At 37.7% G+C, this 25,837-nt stretch overlaps 1 protein-coding gene across 4 annotated transcripts in view; it reads left to right on the top strand.

Annotated features, from left to right (window-relative positions):
- The first annotated feature begins 1,270 nt into the window (after positions 1 to 1,270).
- Positions 1,271 to 25,837, top strand: part of ltbp3 (latent transforming growth factor beta binding protein 3) — a 58,542-nt gene continuing 33,975 nt past the window's right edge. For all 4 annotated transcript variants that reach the window (XM_073861232.1, XM_073861230.1, XM_073861231.1 and 1 more), the window contains exons 1-5: positions 1,271 to 1,973; positions 18,489 to 18,637; positions 19,172 to 19,286; positions 22,643 to 22,803; positions 22,906 to 23,011. In XM_073861232.1, the coding sequence (XP_073717333.1) occupies positions 1,733 to 1,973; positions 18,489 to 18,637; positions 19,172 to 19,286; positions 22,643 to 22,803; positions 22,906 to 23,011 (772 nt within the window). In that variant the 5' untranslated portion in view covers positions 1,271 to 1,732. The remainder of the gene's footprint in view (positions 1,974 to 18,488; positions 18,638 to 19,171; positions 19,287 to 22,642; positions 22,804 to 22,905; positions 23,012 to 25,837) is intronic.

Genomic DNA, 25,837 nt, shown 5'->3' with positions numbered 1-25,837 from the left:
ATTGAATATTTTTCTCTTTGTATTAATTAGTAGCTTAAAAATAAGTTTTCTATGGCTAGCTACAGGAATCCAGAATCTAGTACATTGTAAATAAAATTCTGTAGAAATTACAGTATTAGTGGCAGCTTTTTGCCAGTAACTTACTGTAAAATTAAATGTATGTTATTTACTGCCAACAGTTTGTTCAATGTTAAATGAACATTAAACATTAACAATTCTTTATTTTTACAGAAAAAACTAGAAAAACATTCTCGTGCAAACCATTCTGGGAACCAAAATCTGGCGGAAAAACTGAAAAAGGTTGATGAAGATTTCTGAATGCTTTGCATGAGGCTGTTATTATATAGTTTTATTCTGTAAAGACAAAAAACGTGTTAATGTTTAATGTTCATTTAACTTTGAACAAACTCTGGCCAGTAAATAAAAAAATTTACAGTAAGTTACTGGCAAACAGCTGCATAACTACAGTTATTTTCTACAGTGTATAGAACAAGCATTTTTAATCTTTAGAAAAAATATATAATTATTTCTCTACAAAAAAATGACATAGTAACCATAATTTGCAATGTATTTATTTGACAGTTATTTGGCAAAAATGGTTACAACATATAAGAGAATATGGATTTCAATTTTCAACAAATCCATAGAAAACTAAATCAAAAAGCTTACAGAAAATAAAGCATAGACTGTCTGCAATTTAATCAGTTATATTTTGTTGATACTCTTTTTTTCTTTGTTTTCTTTATAGTTTTTTTTTTATTATAAATGTCATTTTTCTGGACCTTGACTGTGCTTTGCTCATGTGTAGCCAAGCTTCACTCATCAACTACATAACACGCAGTCTTATTTTTAATACATCTTCAATAATGTAGGGGGACGATGACAATTTTCCAAAGTTCCATTTTGGCCACTAGGCCTGCGTAAAACAGTAAATTGCACCACCATATTCCCAGGGCGTTCTCGCTTTTTTTACGTTTGTTGCAGGTAAAGTGTTAATTTGTTAATCGCCTCTGGTAAACACGCTGTGCTCGCTTGCTCCCTCAGGTAGCCTAAACATAAAAATGCAGACGGTCTGGGTCATTCAAAAATTGCCTGCACCTGTCACCATTGCAGGTTTCTGTGTGTTTTATAACCATAACCACAGAGGAGGATCTTAGGTGCGATTTAAGGGAAAGGGGTGACGAGGAAAGCGCTGCTTCTGTACTGTACTGGCCTCGCGCCAAGGTGGCCGCCCGTGGATTGGCTCTTTCTTTGCCTCTCCTCCTCCTAAAGTTTCCCATACTGAGATACGCACACACGAGCTATCCAGGCAGCGACCGAAAGGACTAAGCTTTGAGAAATGAAGAGAAAATACGACTTTTTTAATTTCGCTCCACCGCAAGTCTTTTATACTAAGTGTATAATATTTATCCAATAAGAATTTTTAAAATGATCCAAATTCCCACGGAACAGATAATTTGCCTTTTTTATACACCGAACCGGACGTAATTTTCCCTTCAGTTTTTACATAAAACGAGACAGGAAGGCATCAGACAAACTTTCATCTCGAGGACCTCAGCCAGAGCGCCTGTGAGAAAAGAGGGGAGTATTTTGCGTAAATTTTCCAAAGGCTTCAAGCACAAAAATTCGTCTTCTGTGCCAGATCTGCTCAGGCTTTAAGTGGATATAGTCTACTGCGGGAGGTGGCGTGAATGCTCTGTGTTGTCCCGTGTTGGCATTGAGGGATGCCAGCATGCCCTCGCTGAATCTCTCCCATCTGCTCCTCATCTGGCTCGCGCTCCAGCGGCTGGCTCTTTGCGTCGAGCGCGCGTCTACTCGCGAGCGCTTCAAAGTGGTCATCGCACCGCTGATCTGCAAACGAACGTGCCTGAAGGGCCAGTGTCAGGAAACCTGCGAGCAGGGCAACAATACGACCCTCACTGGGGAAAACGGGCAGTCGGCGGATACACTGACTGGGCCGGGCTTTAGAGTCGGTAAGGTTTTTGATCGGTTCTTGCCTGGAGTTCTTGAAGTTTAACGACTTTGCGCATGCTGATACGGATCAGTAATGCATTGTTTTAATCGTTTAATGCAATTTTAGTATAACATAGTCGCACGTGAAACTGTGGTTGGAAATTAATAACCTTAAGCCCAATTCTCTCTCGCTCGTCGTAATGGTTTCTGCATATTGTCTGGTTGGCAGTGTGGCTTGTATCAGATTGGATGTGGTAAGGCATGGTGCCATGAAGTCTGTGCAGCAAGTTCTGAGCTGTACATACACACGAACATATTCTTTATATTTCTTTAACACCATGTAGGCTACTGTATATTCAGACTGTCTTTGTTCATAAGACGTAAACACACACAGTCGACACACCACAGAAATCTAAATGGCTTTTGTGTGTGGCTCTGTGTGTGCGTGAGAGAGAAACCCCAGCTATGCATTAACTGGTGTAACGGTTTGTTATTTCAAGTAAAGAATGCATGGAGCTGATATGGTGAGATTGTCTAAATATGTGTGGGTATGTTTAGATGTATGTATTTGTCTGTTTTACATCAGTGCAGTGATAACAGCGATTGTTATTTTAGCTCTCAGATGTGCGTTTGCTTTCTCCTCTCTATTTTCGTCTGCTGGATGCCCACGTGCTTTTCAATGAGTCAATCCCAAAATAAATGATGTGATAAAAATAAAGTAGGAAGCTGATTCACCACTAAGTGAAAGCTATGATTATGGAAGTCCAAAGATGGAGACGCACATCAAGGCTTAATAAAGAAGGCCTCTTTGAATATCATCACTATACTTGACACATCTTTGTTATAATATACCTAAGTAGACATTGGCTGTTGAAACTTAATGTGCAGTAGGATTGTGAACTTGACGATTAAGATGGTTTGATAAGGACAGATCTCACATCTGGCCTCATGTGTTATTTCAATACAAAGTACTAAAAAGACCACTTTTTTACTAACATATAGTTATAAACCCCTTAGAAATCATTTTAATTAGTACCAAAGGATTTCATAATGGGGTTGTTGCTAAGTACTTAAATGATCGTAAAAATACATCACAAGTATCACTGAAACCTTAAGTTGCTGGTTGGCCTCTTGGAGTGAGGAATTTGACTTCGGTATAAAACCTGAAAGAGTTTAAATAGATCCGTGTGTAGAAGCTTCTTCACTGTAGGAAACTGTGATTGTATTTGACGTAGGTAAGTGAAAGACATTGTTGAATAATTTTGATCATAAGTGAATAATGAATTCAAGAAGGTTGTAAACATGTGACGAGCACTGCGTGTAAACAGTGTGCATGTGTGCATATACTCTCTCTCTCTCTCTCTGATGACCGGTGAGGGAAAATGTTAGTGAGGTCAGCAGAGACGGTGCCTCTAGTGTGTTTGCTTACACACACCTACGGACTTTCTTAAACGGCTCAAAATGTTTCTATTCACACACACGTTTGTTTTTCTGTTATGGTGCGGGGAATTTCCATTTTATTATGTATTCTATTGGATTATATATTCAGTCAATAGTAAGATGGTGTTTCCTATTACCTTACTTTGCACTCTCTTAAAAATAAAGGTGCTTGAAAGGTTCTTTACACAATGCCGGTAAAGAATCGTTTTTGCTTCCACAAAAAAACGTTCAGTAAAAGGTTCTTGGAGAACCATTTTTTCATACGTTTTTAAAACCTAAAGAACCCTTTTCACTACAAAGAATCCTTTTTTTGGATGTCAAAGGTTTTTTATGGAACCATTCAGCCTGAAATGGTTGTTCTATGTCCTGACTCTTTCTCAATATGAAGAGTTTGGTTCCAAAACGCAATAAATTCATTTACACTAATTTGGGTAAAAATGTGTTTTCTATACCAAGAAAGTGACAAGATAAAAACCACTATTTTTGTTACAAACTTTCACATAGCATCTTTAGGTTATAATAAAATTAAAAATTCAAATCCATGATTTGGTTTTTAAAGATTTATTATAAAAACTGATGATTTTTTCAGCAAAATGCAATAAATTCATGACAAGTTTTTTTTTCTTAAAATGCTATAAATATAAATATATAAATGTGCATTCATCTTTGCCATGTTATATTAATTTGGTTGAGTAGTGGTATACACTGATTAAAAAAATAAACATTAATGGCATTAATCAAAGCATTTACATTGTCATATTATGAACACTGTCATTGCTGTTGTCATCCTTGAGACGTCGTCGCTGAATTTTTTTGACAGCAATTAGCTGTAAAATTGTTTGGTCCTGCTCGATTTTCGTTGACTTTGAGTAAAATAATGGAAAGTTTTTCATAAGATCTTCTGGTGTCAATGTGTTAGCATGACAGAAACTTGATGCTGTTGTGTGAGAACAAGCAACAGCCGGCATTTTTCCTTCGCCTGAGTGCCTCTCATGTAAATTATTCGATTTTGATGTCTTCCCCACAACAGAAAACCACCACAGGTTTATCAATGCCATCGAAAGTTTTATTTTGTTTTTGTTTGTTTGTTGATCAGTAGTAGATGAGGAAAACTAGGATTCCATGTGTATTCAACGCACCGGCATTTTTGTTTACAATGCGTGGAATGGTGTGCTGTGATTTGTTGAGCGGATTTATTGCATTCTGCAGAGAAGGAGGACTGGCGTTTATTGCGTTTTGGAAAAAAAGGGAGAAAAGATGACAGAATAACTGAAGAATTTACTTTTAATACTGACCTAATAATACAACACTGATTTTGGCGGTAACAATAAAAAAAGCTGTTTATCGTGTTTTGGAACCAAACTCTTCATATAGACATTCATTTTAAGAAAATAATTTGTATGTTTATAAAGCTGTTTACCTCATAAGGACCACTGGCTGTGCAAGGAAATAATGAAACATGTTTAAAATAATGTATACATTAAAAATAATGTTTAAATAAAAATGCTTTAAGCCCTCCTAATTTTCTTGTAATGAGCTCATTGAGGAATTAGCTGTTTAACTTGCTAGCTTAGCCTTAAAAAACCTTGAATTCGAGAGTTCATTGTGTTTTGTGGAAATAAGCAGGTACACTCAAATTGTATTATAACGGTATCTATTATAAACAATTAGCAGTGAGCTATTTAATGTTTTTCTAAAGGCCTGATGCATGATGACATATAATATGACTTCAGTCACAGAAGGCAGTCAAAGTCTGGAAGATCAGACACCTAAGGCCACATTCGTATGATGATACATCTTACTGGAGTTCAAAGGAAGATTAATATTAAGAATTCCACGCTGACAGTTTCATCACGTATCCATGAGAGTCTCTCTCTCTCTATCTCTCTCTCTCTCTCTCTCTCTCTCTCTCTCTCTCTCATTGCCAGAACCTGGGTACCTGTGGTGAGAGGTGCGTAAACCCCAAACCATGTGCCACTTCTGCAAAGTGCCCAGAATGATGCCAGCATCCCACAGAAGGGCAACCCATTGCCTATTTTTATCCTTATTCACACACGCACAATGCCTCTCTTTAACATGCGAGAGGCACTTATTTTCTCTTATTTTGGTAACTTCTGTCCGTTTCTTTCTTTAGCTCACTTAGCTCCACTTAAGGTTATAGTCTGCTGCCCGTCCTTATTAGAGCATTGTTGGGTATAATGTTCAGTTTGTGATTTAGAGCGCACACAAAAGTAAGAGCTCAGAAGAGTCAAAGCGATTTTCTTACGCAACTATACATAAAGTCTTTTGAACTAATCTGGCTTTATTTATCTCTGGCTCTCACCGCTCCTTTAGCACGGAAAATTCAGCAATCCACAAAGGAGCTGTTTCATAGTCATGCCAATGCCAATCCTTGTGTGTCTGTGGCCGTGTGAGTCATTGGAAATCAAATAGAGTTTGCAGTTGCTGTTAGTTGCTGATTCATCAACCTCTATTGGATTCCACATTGAAATTCTTTTTGAACACACATGCACACTTTTTGACAAAGTCTGTCATTTCGTTTACTTGGGTTACAAAATTGCCTTGGGTTTATGCCGCACAGAAAAGAGTTTAGCTGAGGACGGAAACTTTTTTCTTTTCCTTTCCATTTCTTTCGTGGTTTCTCTGTCTCGAGTGTTGTCTCCCCTCTCCGTCCTTTTTGTTATCTGGCTCTTGCCTTTGATAGTGGATTAGCGATATTCTCCATTCTTTCTAATGCACCTCAGATTTTCCCATCCGCCGTAAGAGTTGGACTGCAGACTGCATTATTGGTGTTGATAGTCATAGACTTTAAACACCAATCAGAGATTGTGTTGAAGACTGACATGGGATCGCTGTGTATAAGTTGGAGATAGAGGTCATAGCTGTGAGACTTATTTAAAGGGCAATATTGAAATGCAGGCCTTTAAAAAAGCATTCTGCTTTACTTAGAGTTAAAGGGTTAGTTCATCCAAAAATGAAAATTATGTCATTAATGACTCACCCTCCTGTCGTGCGAAACCCGCAAGCCCTCAGTTCATCTTCGGAACACAGTTTAAGAAGTTTTAGATTTAGTCCAAGAGCTTTCTGACCCTCCATTAAAAATGTATGTACGGTATACTTTCCATGTCCAGAAAGGTAATAAAAACATCATCAAAGTAGTCCATGTGACATCAGTGAGTCAGTTAGAATTTTTTGAAGCAAAAATAACAAAAATTACGACTTTATTCAGCATTGTCTTTCCTTCCGGGTCTGTTGTGTATCCACATCCACCACACTGCAGTGACGCTACAGATGTCACTGCAGTGTGTTGAACGTCATTTTTTTTAATTTTTGGACCAAAATGTATTTTCAATGCTTCGGCACGTTCTGGCTGACCCACTGATGTCACATGGACTACTTTGATGATGTTTTTGTTACCTTTCTGGACATGGACAGTATACCGTACATACATTTTTAATAGAGGGTCAGAAAGCTCTCGAACTAAATCTAAAACATCTTAAACTGTGTTCCGAGGTGAATGGAAGGTCTTACGGGTTTCAAATGACATGAAGGTGAGTCATTAATGACATAATTTTTGGATGAACTAACCTTTTAAATCAGTGCTTTTTACTCTGAGAATGAGGCCAGTTATTTAAGGCAGAGAAGAGGAATGTATGTTTATTTGATAAACATCTAAGGCTAAGGGTAGGAAGTATTTATAGCAGCAGTAAGCACAACATTTCAATTCAACATAATGTCTTTCAACATTAGCAAAACAAATATACAGTAAGAGTGTGTGTTATAAGAGTGTGTATATGTTAAACAAAGCATACTGTAACTTATATGGTACTAAAAGAGGAGAACATTTTGAGATGCCTAAAAGTTATGGGGAAAGGACTGAATTTGATCTTTGACCTTTTTTTAATTCATGACATCCCTGATGACTGATGTACAGTATATGACTTTGCTTCTTCAGATTTGATGGCACTTTGGTAACTTCAAATCTTACTGTTTTATGACAAACTATGCATATAATGATATGAGAGTTAGTCATGTTGAGACACTTAAGAAGCAATGAGATATAAAGTTAACCAACATGGCGCCATATTTGAATTTAGCAATTAGATGGATTTTTGGAGCTTCACCATTTTGGACCCCATATGAAAAGATAATGTAATGGCATTTTAATGTCGTTTGTGTTCAACTAAAGAAAGGAAATCATATACATTCGTAATGGGATGAGACGAGTAAATGAAAGTAAATGAGAGACATTTTACCTTTAGGTGAATTATTCCTTTAATCTCAACTCAAGAAACAACTAAGATATTTAAGATATTCATTTTCTTTTAAATTTGTAATTCATTTTTTTGGGGGGCGGTTCCCTGGACAGGACTTGTCCTAGATCCCCAGACTGAAATTTATGTATGAGCTGCTTTTAAAAACATTCAGACGCACTTACAGTACCCTTGGAGGCATCCCCAAAGTGTCACCGCTTGACGCAGCGCGAGTTCCCTCAAAAGGGAACTGTAACAATGTTTCTTTAAAGGTAACACAATGAAACCTTGCGCTCACTTGAAATGTGTAACCACATTTAGTCCTTGAATTTGAGGGTATTGGACCTGGAAAGTCTTTGAAATGTCCTTGAATTTGAAGTTAACTATGGCGTGGGAACCCTGATACATATAAATTAGTGCCATTGTTTTGTCTCAAGATGCAAACTAACCATTATTGTTTTTTGTAAGGTATGTTTGTAAAAAGTGTCCTATATTCTAATATAAATAAGGCCTAGTCCTGGATTAATCTAAACCCTGTCCGGGAAACTGTCCCATAGTATTGTTGTTTTGAGATGTACATGCTGCATTAAGACTGGTTTCATAACATTGAAGTTCCATATGCTAATTCATAGAACCAGTAAAATGATGTTAGAAAGAAAAGTATGACCCCAAATTATATTTAATCTGCCAGTGCAGGACCCCCCTCTATTCTAGGGCTTGGGACAACATTTCTGGTTTTTCCCTTCATTGGTTCCCATGCAAATAGAGAAACAAAAACATCAATATTTTCTCAGTCGAACTTAACCTTGCTAGTCCATTCAAACACTGACACAGGCATTATGATAAAGCACCTCATTAAGACTCTTAATGATTCTGGATGTCACAGTAGCATGTCGAAAAATATTAGCTAAAAATAACTTCCAATGTTTTCCAGTTAGTTATTACATTAGCCTTAGTGTATATTATTGTAAGTTAATGTTTGTAGTGTCTGGCTAATTTTGCCTCTTGAGACACAGTCTTCTCTCCATAATAACACAAATACCTCTCAGCTTCTTCTGATGACATCACATTTTACAAATTCACGCGACATACCCTAACATCTGCACTCACATGACCTCTGCAGTTGCTAAGGTTACGACACTTTTAAGCCTCTATGAGATGAAAGAAAAATAGTTGCTTAAACAACTTGTAACATGCAAAGTGAAAGCTAAAAATTTAAACACTGACATAAAAAGGACATTTTTGATGTACTATATTTGTTTATACGATTATACGTTTATACGTTTAAACGATGGTGCGGGTTATCGCCTCCAACGTAAATCTCTTTTCTTGGACTACACAAACACATGGATTGTAGGCAACAGTTTACTTCCTGGGATTGGTGATGTAGACAAGACCGACATTATCATAATTCCTCCCGCTTGAATTCACAGCCTGTAAGTTAACTCCTGTTAGCAACCGAATCTTTCAAACATGGTAAGGAGCGTCACATTTCCGGCTGACGTCAGCGGTATTCAGGGTGATCACAACGTACAGATTAGCTGGCCAATCAGGGACACAGTGCTTTTCAAATCCGTGCGTTTCAAGAAGAAAGTGAAATCTGGAGCTACAAAAATGTACGTTATGTGGAAACCACGCAAAATAAACAAAATAATTTTGTTTTTTGCAATGAAATAGGTGCTCTTTAAAGAGTGTATGTTATAATAACATTCATGACATTTTAGTTCAAATGTTTGTTTGTTTGCAGATTAGAGTTTATTATAGGAGTGCATTCAGGTGTATTAACTGTTATAGTGAACAGTAAATTGAATTGCAGTATGCTTTTGTTAATCAGTGATTCAGCTCTGTTATATTTAAGACTGGAACAACTTAAAAAAAAATGCTAAATTGCTTCCATCTGGACTGTGAGGAACTGCATAATCGTCAGTATCCATAACCAATCAGTTTAAATTATTTATAAAATTTCTTCCAATAGACCGAAGCTGCCAAGACTCAAAAGCAATGAACAATGGCCACTGTGAATGCCATAAAAGGGCCAGCTGACATCATGTCAGTGCTTCTCTGATTAACACAGGGAAGAGTGATGATGAGGACAGGGCTGGAAATCACGCTCTCTTGCTCATTGAGAACCAGAGAACAGACTGGAAGTTCAAAGGAGGGTAGTACTTGAAATCGTTGTTCTTAACGATGGTGACCTGCAATTGCTTTGGCCAAAAAGGGATTCACAGTCAAGGATATTGCTGCTATTAAGACTGTACCCAAATCAACCATTTATCGGATCATCAAGAACTTCAAGGAGAGAGATTCAATTGTTGTGAAGAAGGCTTCAGGACTCCCAAGAAAGTCCAGCAAGCGCCAGGACAGTCTCCTAACGTTGAATCAGCTGCAGGACCAGGGCACCACTAGTGCAAAGTGTTTTCTTAGGAATTGCAGTGGACAGGTATGAGTGCATCTGCATGGACAGTGAGGCGAAGACTTTTTTGGCAGCAAAGAAGCCACTTCTCTCCAGGAAAACCATTGGTGATATTCTGCAAAAGGTACAGGGATTGGGCTGCTGAGGACTGGGGTTAAGTCATTTCCACTGATGAATCCCCTTAGTGACTGTTTATGGCATTTTGAAAAAAACTTGTCTGGAGAACAGAAGGTGAGAACAAAAGGTATGCCAAAAGTAAAGCATCCTGAGAGCATTCATGTGTGGGGCTGGTTCTCCATTTTACCTAAGAATACAGCCATGAATAAACAATGGTCCAAAAACAGAAATTGACTGACAGCATGGCAGGTCTTGAAAAAGAAGGATCAATATTGCACTCTTGACTCTTTGCATGAACTTAAAGGAAAACACCACCATTTTCAATATTATACTATGTTCTTACCTCAACTTAGATGAATTAATACATACCTATCTTTTTTCAATGCGTGCACTTTTAATCTTTGTACAGCGCTTCTTGAATGTGTTAGCATTTAGCCTAGCCCCATTCATTCCTAGTTAAGGGCTCGTTATAGTTGTGCGTAGGTCCTACGTCGTAGCCGCCACGACGTAGATTCCTCGTCGGTTTTCATTTATACTTTTGCGTCGTTGTCCGCGTCGACGTGCAAACACACGCGCAGACCGCTGGTAGGCAGTATCCACGCGTGTAACCACAGTAGCAGCGCGACCGTCAATGAAGAAGAAGCTTAGCAGGTTAATCCACAAACGAAGAAGAAACAGCAACTTGTTGTGTATGATTTGAGAAGACAAGCAATGATGGAAGTAAATGAACAGCGACTTTTGTTGCAGTTTGAGTTAAATCACTCCTCAACTTGGCTCATCTTTGTTTTCACCGTCGGAAACAGATATACCTATGACGCAGTTTTTTAACCTGACGGGAGGGGTTCTGGTGGACCAATCACAGTGTTGCGGTGCGCATAAAACTGACGTGCTGTTAAAAAATTTGCAAGGTGCACGTCAGGCTATGCACAGGCTACGGATAACCTACGGCGTACGCCGTAGAGCTTACACGCGACTATAAATCGGCCTTTACTCGTGTAACTAATCATGTAACAGTCTTTAAATAGGGAAAACCTGGAAGTGTTTGGTGGCTTCGAAATTCATTCCTGTTTGGAGCTATAGGTTGTGACAGCAGCACTTGATTTGGATTTGGTGTTGGATTTTAAAATAACAGGAAGCAATAGTAATGGTAATTTAATAATATTTAACACAGCAAGTGCACTTACATGCATTAATTGTCCAGTAGGAACTAAAAAAATTTAATTTTAAATTTGCTTCAGGTGTATATTTGTTTATATTGACGACAGATTAACCCAAATGAATGTACTGTGACAGTGTGTAAAGTGAGTTAATAGTTAGGTCGGAATTCCTGTGGCTTTTCTGTCATCAGGCTTTTAATGACCGAAACACAGTCACCACAGTCACACACAACTGTTTCATCTTGTTTTTGGAGTGTTTGCCTTTTGGAGGCAACAAAAAATTGCCGGCACTAAATCAAAAGGAGTTGGGCAGCTATGCAGTCACACTAGAGCAACCTCTAAAAACATGTACTCGCACAAACAGGAAGAATGGTCAGAAAATGCCCTGTATAAATAATTAATAAAAACATCAGTGGTTTGCGGTTATGTCATATACCGTTCTGCCCGAGCTGTATGTGTTATGTGTCTGAGCATGCTGGCCTTTGAGCCAGGGTATCTGAGGAATGTGCCAGTTGCTTCTACACCACTGTACCAATAATACTGTACCACTGTACACTCTCTCACAAACACACACACCTAATGGCCTGCTTCCCGTACAGCCACTGCTGCATTATGGGAAACAGTTCACTTTTTTGGCATCTTAAACACATATGTGAATGTTTTAAAGTGTCTATTTTTTTTCTTTTTCCACTATCTGTCAATTACCCATTCCACTTTACTTTTTTTCTTTTTGTCCTCCTTACCAAACCTCTGAAATTATAACCAAGTTGTTTCCTCTGATTTGAAAAGTATTATACTGCCAATAGTTTGCTGTGCGATTTGAAAAGCTTTGAGTTCTTGGTAAAAGTCAAAACTGTGTCTGTTGTGTTTCTTTTTGTAAAGTGACTATTTTCTTTAAAGGGACACTCCACTTTTTTTTGAAAAATGCTCATTTTACAGCTCCCCTAGAGTTAAACATTTGATTTTTACCTTTTTGGAATCCATTCAGCTGATCTCCACTTTTAGCATAGCTTAGCACAATCCATTGAATCTGATTAGACCATTTAGCATCACGCTAAAAAATAACCAAAGAGTTCCGAATTTTTTCCTATTTAGTGACATTGTGTACTAAGATCGACAGAAAATTAAAAAAGTTGTTAAATGCTGAATGGTCTATTTAGATTCGGTGGATTGTGCTAACCTATGCTAAAACTGTTACTGCCAGACCCGGAGATCGGCTAAATGGATTCCAAAACTCTATAGGGGAGCTCGAAAAGTAGTATATTTGAAGAGTTTCGTTGCAAAACGAGATAAATCCATTTTTTAGCATTTTTGTCAAAACATGTTTATTATTATGTTATCATGTTATTATTTTGTTTTATGGTGCTACTTAGCTGTATTTTTTAAGCTATGAAGGTTTAAATCAAAACGAACCAACTGCAGTTGCATTGAAATTAATTGGAATGCACAACCAAAAAACGAGATTTCTGGACAATTAAAAAAATGGTGGTTATCTCGTTTTGCAACGAAACTCTTCATTTAAAAAAAAAAGTGGAATGTCCCTTTAAAGGTGCACTCTGTAATGTACATTGTACATTGCTTACATGAGATAAAATAATGTAGTTTTTGCAATAGCCTATAAAAGCGCCTATAAAAAGCGGGTCGCCTTATGGGAGCTGACATGTTTAGTAAGTCTGTAAGTTAACTCTTGTTAGCATTGCATTCAGGGTTCTAAATTAAGTTTGCAGTGAAACCAGCGCGAGAAACCGTGGAAACGAATGGAGCACGTCCACCAGAAAACACAATGAAGGCGGCACGTGTCCCAGTCTAAATCTTTTGTGCCCTGGTGTAAATCTCAAGTTAAAATTTTAGCAGTTAACTAGTGTATTCCTTTACAAGGATAATAGCGGCAAAAACAGATCTATTTGAATGTAGTTACCCAACTTACGCTTGTAAAAGCGACGCAGCAGGCGCACTGATGCATACACGCACAAATCCATACGAGAGAGTCATTTTACCAAAGTCCTTTGAAACTCCGTTGAAAAAAACTGATATGTGTTGAGTTAAGTATTAAATGTTGGGCTCTATTAAAGTCCATTAAAATGAGAAAAATCCTGCAATGTTTTCCTCAAAAAACATAATTTCTTCTCGACTGAACAAAGAAAGACATCAACATTTTGGATGACATGGTGGTGAGTAAATTATCTGGATTTTTCTTTTAAGAAAAAGGACTAATCCTTTAAGTCAAGCGCTGCAAGAAGTCTGTGTAAACCCTACTGTGCCTATAGTATACCTGATTTATGCAACTTCTATTGCGGTTTTCTCAGCTTTATATTGAGGTGTGAGACTACTGATATGCAACACTCAGCTTGTTGAATACATAGTGATTTTCAGACAAGTAGTGGATTAGACAAGCACAGCAGACACACCCCTACTAACCCTCTGAAAATCAGCACACACAGACTGTCCTATCATATACACTCCACCCATACACAGAGAGAGAGAGAGAGAGAGAGTTTTAATATATTAAACGATTAATCAGAACATCTCATGGACTTCTCATAGCATATTATTTTTAATCTCTTAATCCTCCCCACGTTTGAGCCTTTTAGTAAGAATAATTTTAAATCCAAGTTCTTTGTTCTGTTTGTGATAAAAATGTACTCAAGTCAATCTTACACACACGCACACATATACACGTACTGGGTCTGTTAAATCCATTAACATTCTCTTTGGCTCAGACAAAGATTACTTGAGATTCCTCTTAAATCTTTAATATAAATGTTTTGAAACTTCTACTTTCAGTTCTGGGTAAATATTTTAAAGACGGGAATAACAGCAAGACTATGAACTGATTTAGGGTTTGTAGGTTTTTTACACTAGAATTAGGGGTTAAGAGGTTCCATATATGTCGTGGTAGTAGCGTATGACACGAGAACTCAACACTACTGGCTGGGGAAAGTCACATGTACGTGTGTGAGTTATTAAAGTCTAAAGCTGTATTTTTGAGACCACTGTCTGTCTGGATTACTGCAATTAACTCAGCAAGCACAGACACACTGAGGCTTTCCCACACACGGAGACAGACTCATACATACACTGTCACGCAGAGACAAAGTTATAAACATTTAGCAACATACATCCAAGTACAGACATGGGCAAAAGCACATTGAAAATCACTCACTTTAGCCCACATGTTGTTTAAAGGGGTCCTATAATGCTTTCTCCATTTGAGTTAGTGGAAAGATTAGCACAGTTACAAAGACGAGAGATCAAGAACTGTTTATAAAACAGAAAGTTGTTTTTGGATGTAAAAGATTTTATGGAAGTGCTTCTTCAATGACTTTGTGTAGCACCTTTATTTTATAAATGTGCTTCTTCATACATTGTGACTTGCTCATTTAAATCATTTCCACCCAGTGCATACACAAAAATGGAAAGCAAGGTCTAGTTAAGGTGCTTTAGTAGTGTGATGACTCAATGTCGAAGTGTTGTTGTTTATTCCAACACGCACTTTGTTGAAGATCCACTTTGTTAAGCATTACAGTGAGTCATAATCTACTGTCAATATGTTAATCTATCAAACCGAGTATTAATTTTAATTATCTTATTTTGTGTTTGTTACAAATGTGTTTTAAAAGTGTTATAAAGAAAAAAGTCATACACTTTTGAGTAAATAAGGACACAATTTTCATTTTTGGGTGAACTGTGTGTGTGTGTGTGTGCATGGTGGCCATAAGCACACAGACAAAGTCAAGCTTGCTTTTAAGCTATAATTGTTTCCGTGTGTCCTATTCATAAAGCTACAAGACAAGGCCAGCCACAGTCTGCTACTGCCAAGCTGATCATACAAACAGATACGATCTTATATCCGTGTTGTTTATCTATTGTTCGTCTAAAATCAAGTTTAAATAGACTACATATGTACTGACTAGCTTTTCTTAACATCTTACACTCCCGCAAGCAATTGCCGGCATTTCTCCATCTAGGTTAACTATCGAAACGATATAGTCTGGCTATAAGTAATAGCACGCTCATATTATTTCAACCATAACCTTCCCCCGTGCATGCTTGACTCCCAAAGCCTGGTTTGTTTGACTTGTGTGATTGTTCTGTACAGTGCCCGGGCGCAGTTTGAGGCATTATTTCAAAATGTTTTATTTTTCGGCTACTTCCCTGTATACTCTAAAAAATGCTGGTTTACTTTCAACCCAGTGTTGGGACAAACTAAAGTTTCCTGGAAAATGTTTATAGTCAACCCAACAATGGGTTAAACACATTTTTTGGGGGGTAAAAACTACCCAGCATAGGTTAAATTACAAACCAATGTGTTGGATTCGTCCCTTTTTGACCCAATGGTTGGTAAAAAGAAACAACCCAGCATTTTTTAGTTTTAAGTTTTCTCAGACTAGGTTGCAAATAATGCTCAATAAATAAAATACAATAACCACAGTGTAGTCGGCTCTGGGCTATTTGCCTCAGCTCTGGCCTTCTAGGTGTTAGTGGAAACAATGGTCTCAGTATTCAAAGTGGCTACTCGTGTCTTTGAGCTCCCGTAATCTTAACCATGATGGCGGATGTCTTTTGAGGTTTTAGGAGTAGACCCTGACTTTTTGTGTTCCTACGAACCCAGGATGGCGTATGCAAAGCATACGTCACATTCCAATTTGGAGTGCATGTGATACGGCAGTCCTTCACGTTCACTTTTTGTTGTTTTATGTATATTGGTTTCTCGGTTTTTTAAATTTTTATTACCATTGTCGTTTGGGTTTAGGTTTAGAACAACTTTTTGTTACATAAAATGACATCCTACACTGCAAAAATGATTCTTAGTATTTTTGTCTTGTTTTCAGTAAAAATATCTAAAAATTCTTAAATTAAGATGCTTTTTCTTGATGAGCAAAACGACCCAAGAAAATAAGTCTTTTTAAACCAAAAATATCAAATGTAAATGATCTATGCATAAAACAAGCAAAAAAAATTGAAAAATGAATTTTTCTTGAATTTAGTGTTTAAGAAAGATGTTCAAGATTATTTTGCTTACAACATTGCCAGATTTTTTTGTGCTTGTTTTATGCACAAAATCACTTGAAGGATTGGTCAATTTTCTTAAAAGAAAAATCCAGATAATTTACTCACCACCATGTCATCCAAAATGTTGGTGTCTTTCTTTGTTTAGTCCAGAGGGGGTTGTGTTTTTTGGGGAAAGCATTGCAGATTTTTTCTGATTTTAATGGACTTTGGTGGAGCCCAACATTTAATACTTAACACTTAACAGTTTTTTTTAACGGAGTTTCAAAGGACTATAAAAGATCCCAAACGAGGCACAAGGGTCTTGTCTGGCGAAACGATTGTCATTTTTGACAATAAAAAAAACAAATGTACACTTTTGAAGCACAACTTCTCGTCGTGTAGATCCGGTCGTGATGCGCCAGCTGACCCCACTACGTCACCGCAATACGTCATGACGTCAAGAGGTGACAGAGGACGAACGCGAAACTCCTGATACTAATTAATGTCTTTGTGGCAGTTTATTGTTTACAATGGTCCGCAAATGTGTGTTTTATATATGTAACACTTGACCTCCCTACGTCATTACGCATTTACGTTAGATCGCGCTGGACCGGACCTTGACGAAAAGTTGTGGTTTAAAAGTATATATTTTTTATTTTTCTTGTCAAAAATGACAATCGCTTTGCTAGATTAGACCCTTATGCCTCGTTTGGGATTGTTTATAGTCCTTTGAAACTCCGTTGAAAAAAACTGTTAAGTGTTGAGTTAAGTATTAAATGTTGGGTTCTATTAAAGTCCATTAAAATTTGAAAAATTCTGCAATGTTTTCTTCAAAAAACATAATTTCTTCTGGACTGAACAAAGAAAGACATCAACATTTTGGATGACATGGTGGTGAGTAAATTATCTGGATTTTTCTTTTAAGAAAATGGAATATTCCTTTAATTTAAGAATTTTTAGATATTTTTACTGAAAACAAGACAAAAATACTAAGAATTTTTTTTCTTGAAAATCATTTTTTGCAGTGTAACCCAAACTCCAATTCTAATCCCAACTCCAAGCGACCATGGCTTAAAAAACAGACAAAAACATGGAGAAATAACCTCCTAAAGCAAATCTCAAATGTAACCCTAAACCCAAGCGAACATGGTTTAAAAAACATAAAACGACAAAAAGATGCAATGTTTAAAGTGAACAGGAAGGACTGGCATATCATATGCACGCCAAATTGGAATTTGGCATATGTATTGCACAAGCCTTCACACTTTGTGCTATTTATACGCATCTACACAACACGCATGCATGCACACACTTTGTTGTACTGGCAGCCAGATTCGCTCCTCCTTCTGGGTACAGACACATGCATATACTGTACAATCAACAATTACTTTAATCTCTGTCCATATACAGTATAAGACATTTCTTAGAAAATGTAAATAAATCACTACTTTTCAAGCAATGCATTGATTTTAATACAGTACATTGGCTATATATATATATATATATATATAGACATCTGAAATGAACAAAGGAGGCATGGTTATTCCTTGATATTATATTTTTGTTATTTAATATCTATTTACTGTTGTATTTTATCATTTATTTGGAATTGAATGTATGTAGGATAATTTCAGTGAATCCAATGAATTCTTAACAGTAAATCTAACGTTATGGAACTTTACTTTGCACAAAATATCTAGTCTTTACAGGCTTAGTGTTGTTGTCTAATGGGCTGTGATTATGTGACTTCATTTGACTATATTTGCCCTCTCTTGTCTGTCAGCTACTGTTGAATAAGAGCAGATCATTATAGCACAGAACTGAGTAACAAACAGACACTGGATTTTCCCCATCTGAAACCACCAGGAGCTGTTATTAAATGTTACATGCACCAGTGTACCAAAATAACCTGGTAAAACCAAGCTTGAATTTTCAGCCTCTTTACGAAAGTTCAAACCACACTGCAGTCTAAAAACAACAAATAGTCTGACTCATTGACAGATTTTATTACAGTAAAGTAGGATTAATGTAGTGCCCTCATAAGGGTCTGTTTTTAAGGCACTGTATGCATAAGAGCGTGTATGTGTTTAATTAGCTTACTTAAAGTTTTGGATATACACGAGTGACATCCTCAATCTATATTATCTCTCTCTCTGTTTCCAGTTGTATGTCCTCTCACCTGTATGAATGGAGGAGTGTGCAGTACCCGCACACACTGTCTCTGCCCACCGGGCTTTACTGGGCGCCTCTGCCAATTCCCACTTCGCACTCAAGCTTCACGTGGAAACAAGCAGCCCTCCTACACCCTACAGGTGTTAATTTTATTCACCCCATGTTGTTGTGTTATAAACTCTACCATTAGGAAATCAGGACATAGCTAGGAATTCTGGACACCCAGACCGTATTTTCCTCTTGGCTCCATAAATCAATGCTAATTAAATTGTTATGGGCCCCTAGAATTGTTCCATGCTTTTTTTTGCTATCGCTATGACCCTGACAATTCAATTTCCAGTTACTATTTTGATTTTAAACAGATGGGGAAGAACCTGATAAAGACAGAAAATATGTTTAATACAGTATTGTATGTACAGTACATTGGTGTTGAGGTTGTGGCACTGGTGCTTTATTAGATCAAGGAACACCTGATGATTTGTTTACATTGGACATATATCTTTTTTGTTTTTCAAACCTATCTTTAGTATTGACTGCTATGTCGTTTCTGTAAATCTGATTGTAATTGCATTTTAAATCACATGTGAATTGATTCAGATTTCAGCTTTGATTAGATCAGATTAAGTAGATCGATAAGTCTGAGCAAAGCCAAAGAGTGTTATGAATCCCTGCAGGTGATACCTGAGTCGCAGAGTCTTTCTGAAAGTGGTACAGGTGGTCGACAACAGCTGACTCACTCTGTGATCACTCTGCCACTGTCACAAGGTGCTGGCCATCACTCCTCTGAAGGTAATCGGTACACACAACTTTTTCACTCTCAACTGTAAAATTCTGTTCCAAATCAATAGTCCCTTTCACACATACAGTCTTTACTGGTAATTTACTGGTAAATTGCAGTTAACATGTCATGTGTGAACAGAACCTTTCCGGTAAATCAGTGCTCCCAATTTACCAGTAAGACAGGTTGTAAGATTACCAGTAATTTACCGGTGTTGTGTCGAACTCAGTTCCCCCTATGTTTCCCCTTAGTGTAGGGCTTTTATAGCGTTTTCATCACGTTACATTTAGAAAGATTAAAGATTTGAATTGGTTATACTAAAAAGGCATAATATCATGTATTTTATAATACAATTTATTAAATATTTCATACATTTGACAGTTTTCTATTAGGGTATTTCTTTTAAAATATAGCCTGTCTTTTTCCTTTTTCCTTTACTGGTTGTTTTAAAAATGTAATGTTTGCATACATAATTAAATAAATATTATACATATAATATGATTCATACTGTAAAAATAATTGACTTACCATTAAGAACAATACAGATACATTACAGAAATGCACACATATACATCTCAGCAGCCATTCAAACTTAAAATATATAAATAATAAAACCTATAACGTGATAAAAACGCCATAAAAACACTACACTGAAAGGAAAAATAGGGGGAACATAGGGGGAACAGACTTCGACACAACACCTGTATGCGCTATGTGTGATTGAAAAATATAGGATTACCGGCATTTAGAACGGACGACGTCAGACCGCGCCGACAGATCGGGCCAATCAGAACGTTTTTATACAGGTGACGGGTTTACCCCCGGACTGTTTACAGACGTTTTCCACACACATGCTGCTTAAAAGTCGAGCACACCTGAAGTTAACATCCACATTTCTTCACCAAAGTTGTTTAAAACAGCTTACCATCGATTTGCCAAATTGCCGACGTCCTTAGCACACCTTCTGTGAAGCCTAATGTGCAAACTTAGGTTCCGTTTGACGCCGCCTAACGCAATGTTGTTTGGTCACGAGCAACTTCACGACCGTTTGCCACAGATGTGAAAACCGTGGATATTAAGTCATAACCCGCCATTGTTTACAAATATGACACGGAGCTCGCCGGCCGCGCGCCACAGGTAACTTCCGCTTTCTCTCCGAGTTTACCGGTATTTTGATAATGATGTGTGAATGATGTCTTACTGGCAAAAAGACGGAACGTCACTGCATGTGTGAACAGCACATTTACTGGTAAATTCATTTTGGTAAATTCATGGTAATTTACCAGAATTACTGTGTGAAAGAGGCTCATGACTCAATGACTTTCTTTACACTGTGACTGATTGCATACGTTTGGTACCAATCTGTACCTCTGCGGTACTCATATGAACAGTTTATGTCAAAAGTTATACTTTTTGTTTTTTTTAAAGGGTACTGCCCCAGTGACAACTTAGGTACATATTTTCAATGGATTGTGTTAAGCTATGCTAACAGTGATAGCACCAGACCTGGAGATCAGCTGACTGGATTCCAAAACAGTAAAAATCAAATGTTTAACTCTGGGGGAGCTGGTAAATTTGCATATTTTCAAAAAAAAGTGCAGTGTCCCTTCAATTATGAAATTTGGCTGACGAATGACGATTAATTGTGTAACAGATAACTGCAGTTATGGGGTTTGCTGATTATTACAATAATTGTCATACAAACTTTTTTGTGTGCTTTTTGTGAATTCTTTGTGTGCTTCATTTATTAAATAATTGTCATAAATTATTGTGATAACCTAATGTTATTACTGCTTGCTTTATAGGTTTACCATAAAATAACAATTAAATAACAGAAACATTCACTATACAGTGACCGTAACAAAAAAGACTGAGCACGCAACTCAAAACTGAGATATGAGAATGCTGTCTGTTTCTAGACAACCTGAGCTTAGTTGTTGAGCATTGCGCTAGCAGCGGAAAAGCTCATAGGTTCGAACCGAGGGGGGAAACCTTCTGATCTCTCTGATGAAGCCAATACGAATGGGACTCATTTCGCATCTAAAACTGCGCGGAAACGCGATCGTCGGTTGGTTCTTGTCAAGTGACCTGCGGTGCTCTTGCGGCATTCTGAAAAGTTGAAATGTTTTTAACTCGATGCAGTGCGGACGCCCCTGGAAAAAAAACAGCGCGTCACTTCCATTATGAGCATGTAAACCGCGCACCTACATTTGAAATAACGAACTTGAGCACTCTTAAAGGCGCTCTAAGCGAATCTGTGTGACGTCACTTTTCGTTGATGTTTGAACTGTTTTCAAACAAATGGACCGTAGCTAACTCCTCCCCCTCCCTTCCTTGCTTTCATGAACGCGCCCAACCCCCACCCTCAAATCATTCTTGTCGTTTATTGGCTGGAACACTTTGTCATGGTTTCTGTTTGTAGGTTTGGCCACTTTGTTTTTCTTGTTTGTGGAGCCTGGGCTTTCTACAGAGATCGCGTTTTTTACAGTTTGATCAGCGGACAGGCAGCAAGCAGATAGTGAGGAGATATTTGCTGTATGTAACAAAAAATGTTTATGGTCTAAAATGCGTGAATTCGCTTAGAGCACCTTTAAACTGCAATTCATTGACTGCTGGCTCCAAAAGGTAGTTAATTCCCTTAGACCCCCATGTTAAAATATATGTTTACAGCCTGGTACAAAAATAGTTTTTGCTCTGTATAAATAGGGTGGATTTTTTGGAACTCATCTGTTTAAATGATATTAAGCCTTAAAGTTCTGCATAATTAAGGGCGCGGTCACTTGAGTGACGGGTGAACTGCCACTGCTGTCACTAGAGTCGATCTAGGCCGGCATGGTTTCAGCAACCAGCCACCTCAGCTTCACCCACATCCCGCTTCTTTACCCATTTTCGGATATCCGTGAGTGATGCGGGGTGCCGCGTGGCCAAGATGGCGGCAGCAGGCCCTGCCTACCATTTGCTTCAAAAATGATCTTCAGAAACCTATGGTGACGTCACTGACACTACGTCCATCTTTTTTTACAGTCTATGGTTCGAACCCAGGGAACACACATGCGAATAAAAAATGTATACCTTGTAATGCCCTGTAAGTCACTTTGGATGATACATAAATGTAAATAGAAGCAACAAAGTTAGTGAATTTACTAAAACTGAGCAGAAATAAAAAAGTTATTAGACTCGAATGATGAAAATACGTAATTTGAACATAACAGTAAGTGATAAGTGGACGTAGGGGTGCAGCATACTACACATGGGGGGGGTCTCAGTTGTTTTACACTTCATAGTTATTGTAAATTAAATTTAAAAACATTACTCAATATCCCTCCTGTTCATCTCTTTATTTCTCTCTTTTTATCCATCTATCCAGTGCAGGTCAATGTCCGTGTTCTCCATACACCAGACACTTCATTTGTCATTCAACCCCTGGACTCATCAGAGAACAAGCCTCCCAAGACCCTGCCCCGCCTTCTGCCACAGACACACAAACCAAAGGGGAGGTGCTTCCAGGAAACCACACCCAAACAGGCTGTGAGTGATCGACGTGGATGACATAAAACAAATAATCTGTTGTGTGCATGCAATCTATTTCAAATAGTATTATCACCCTAATGCTAACTTTCTCTTTTGTAGTGTAGTAGTAACCCTCTTCCTGGTCTGACCAATCAAGAAGACTGCTGTGGCAGTGTGGGTAATTCGTGGGGCCAAAATAAATGTTACAAATGTCCTTTACTACCTTGTAAGTACAACAACATTTTCACTAAACCTTTATTTCTATAAAAAAAAACGGGTATCATGACCTTACAACATCTTATTTGAAATACCAACTTGACGTCATAGGAAAGCATACCAATTATATGTGGTGGTGAATCTGTATGACTCATACAGTTTGAATTGTACAAAAACATATGATTCTCCAAAACACAAATGAAAAATCAGAACATACCAAAACATATGAATGAGATCTTACGACTTCATATGAATTGCCCACCTCATGAAATAGGTAAGTGTTGCCATTAGATTGTGTTGGAAATACACAACTATCAACATGTAGTTAGTGCTAATGATGAAGTTCATGTCTGCTGATTCACTTCAAGTCTGTCTGAAGTCCAATATTAAATGTTTTCTAAGTTTGTGACATCACAGAAAATTTTGATATTAACCTCACAGCCAAATTTGAAGGATTAAAAAAGGCAAATAAATACAGTAAGTTATCAATATCTTGAAAAAACAGGTAGGATTCATTTCTCTCAAACACTGGGGGTGTGTCCTGTCTGCTCTCATGCTGAAACCACGCCCACTAGCGGGAAAGCTGCCATCTCTCTCAACTTTCAAATATAGGGGCGGGGCCATGCTCTGTGGCTACAGGTTATCGAGTCACCATTTGAGTGCCATCTAAATAATCAATAATAAATCAAAGAAATGTGGAAAACTGTTTAAAGCTCACATAACACACGCTGTTTCTGCATTTCTGATGTTAATCTGGAGTATCTATAGAGTAGTATTACATCCTTTATATCTCTGAATAGTCTTTAGTTTAATCAGATTTATAAAAGAAAGATTAGCTTTACTGAATCTTTCCGATAACGTATGAAAAAATGAAGAAGGAGGAGTTATACAACACTATACAACACCGTTTAGCTTATGATTCACTACATGTTCGTGTCATTTATATAATATGCACGCGCCTATTTCCAACATAAGACAGAAGTCTTACCTACCGCATGCAACTCATGACCCGGTTGGGACTTTTCAATGAAATCCAGCGCATCAAACACACACGCAAAACTCCGCTGATACCCCGGATAATAAACTCTTTCCATTGTTTCCATAATGCTGGCTTTCTTCTCCTTACATCCAAAACACACTTCTTCTTTCGTGCCATTGTTGAGTTTTGAAATTGAACAAAGCTGTCGCGTGATGTGATGTTTGCAAGTTCTAGCCTCTCCCGCTGATTGACAGTTGGGCGGGGTTTTCCGGGGGAAGTGCCCATAAAAAGGAGTGATACGTATAGAAACCCCTGAAACCCAGCTGGATCCGTAATAAAAAAAACTTCTGAAACTTGTACGAACCCTGGCGAAGTGCATTCGGCACAGAAATACACTGTAACACGCCCAACTGCTTTTTTGACACTTTGCCTACGTTTAGCATGAGGAAACAACTCTATAACTGTGTTAAAAAAAGTCAGAATGCTTGTAATACCATTGAACCCCCCCTTTAATGGTGTAATTCAGTACTACATGGTAACGTGTTTCAGCAATACATTTGTCCATTGGTTGGTCAAACAGGTAGTTCCGCCCCAAACTCATGCCAATGGTTGAGCCACTGTTGTTGTCCATTTGGTCGCTTTGATTACACTTAAAATCAAGATATGAAATGAAGCAATGAATGGTTTGTTTATATTTGTATCATCATCATACTTTACATAGTATATAAAGATTTTGGGCAAATTTACTAACAGCTTGCGCCAGCTGAACCTTCATTTTGTCATTAATTAATGACTGTTGGGATTTACTAAAGACGCGCATTGGATCATTAGCGCAGACAAGGTGCGGTCGGTCTAGTTATTTTGTGACTGACCTTATTGCATATCCATTTCTAGGTGTTTCCCTTCAGACGCAAAATGTATAGGAGGAGATTATGTAAATGATTCATGCAACGCGATTTACTAATGTTTTGGTGTGATATTACTGGTATTTGCACCATTATTTATCAAAAATCACGTTTTAAATCATTTCGCGCTTGAAATTGTAGCTGATAGAAGAGGCCTCAGAGAGCGCGTGGTACAAGGAAAGGATTTTTTAATGTAACATTCAAAAATATTGTTTGCAAAGCCATTTTTTTATTTGCTGGAGGAAATGAAAGGGGAGTCCCTACAAGAACTCACATAATACCAGGTGTTTCAAAACTTATTGTAAACCTTTACTTTTCAGTGTCCTATGGCTTCATTAGCTGTGATGTCCGTGGTGCTGAACTCAAGCGCATCAGGCGTTGGTAGATCACACGCAACTCATCAGCTCTGCTTATTTGCGACCCTGAACTAATTTGCGCTGCTTTTAGTAGATTGCGTTGGTCATTATGGAAAGTGTGCCTTTTTAGTAAATAACCTGTTGATATTACCACTAACGTCTGAGCTTTTTTTGGAGAATCTCACGGTAATTTGCCCCGCTTAGTAAATCTGGCACATAGTTTACACAAAAATTAAAATTCTGTCATCATTTACTGACCCTTAAGTTGTTCCAAACCTGTATAAATGGCTTTGTTCTGCTCAGTACAAATGAAGATATTCTAAAGAATCTGGGGGACCACTGACTGGTAGGAGAAAAATAACACTATGGAAGTCAATGGTGCCTCAGATCTATTTGGTTACAAATACATTTAAAGGGACGCTCCACTTTTTTTAAATATACTAATTTTCCAGCTCCCCTAGAGTTAAACATTTGATTTTTACCGTTTTGGAATCCATTCAGTTGATCTCCAGGTCTGGCACTAGCACTTCCATTGAATCTGATTAGACCATTAGCATCGCGCACAAAAATAACCAAAGAGTTTTTTATCTTTTTCC

The sequence above is a fragment of the Misgurnus anguillicaudatus genome, chromosome 22 (assembly GCF_027580225.2).
Source record: "Misgurnus anguillicaudatus chromosome 22, ASM2758022v2, whole genome shotgun sequence".
In the NCBI taxonomy this organism is placed as follows: Eukaryota; Metazoa; Chordata; class Actinopteri; order Cypriniformes; family Cobitidae; genus Misgurnus; species Misgurnus anguillicaudatus.
The sequence above is the reverse complement of the archived record's forward strand: the minus strand, read 5'-3'. Positions and strand labels throughout refer to the sequence as shown.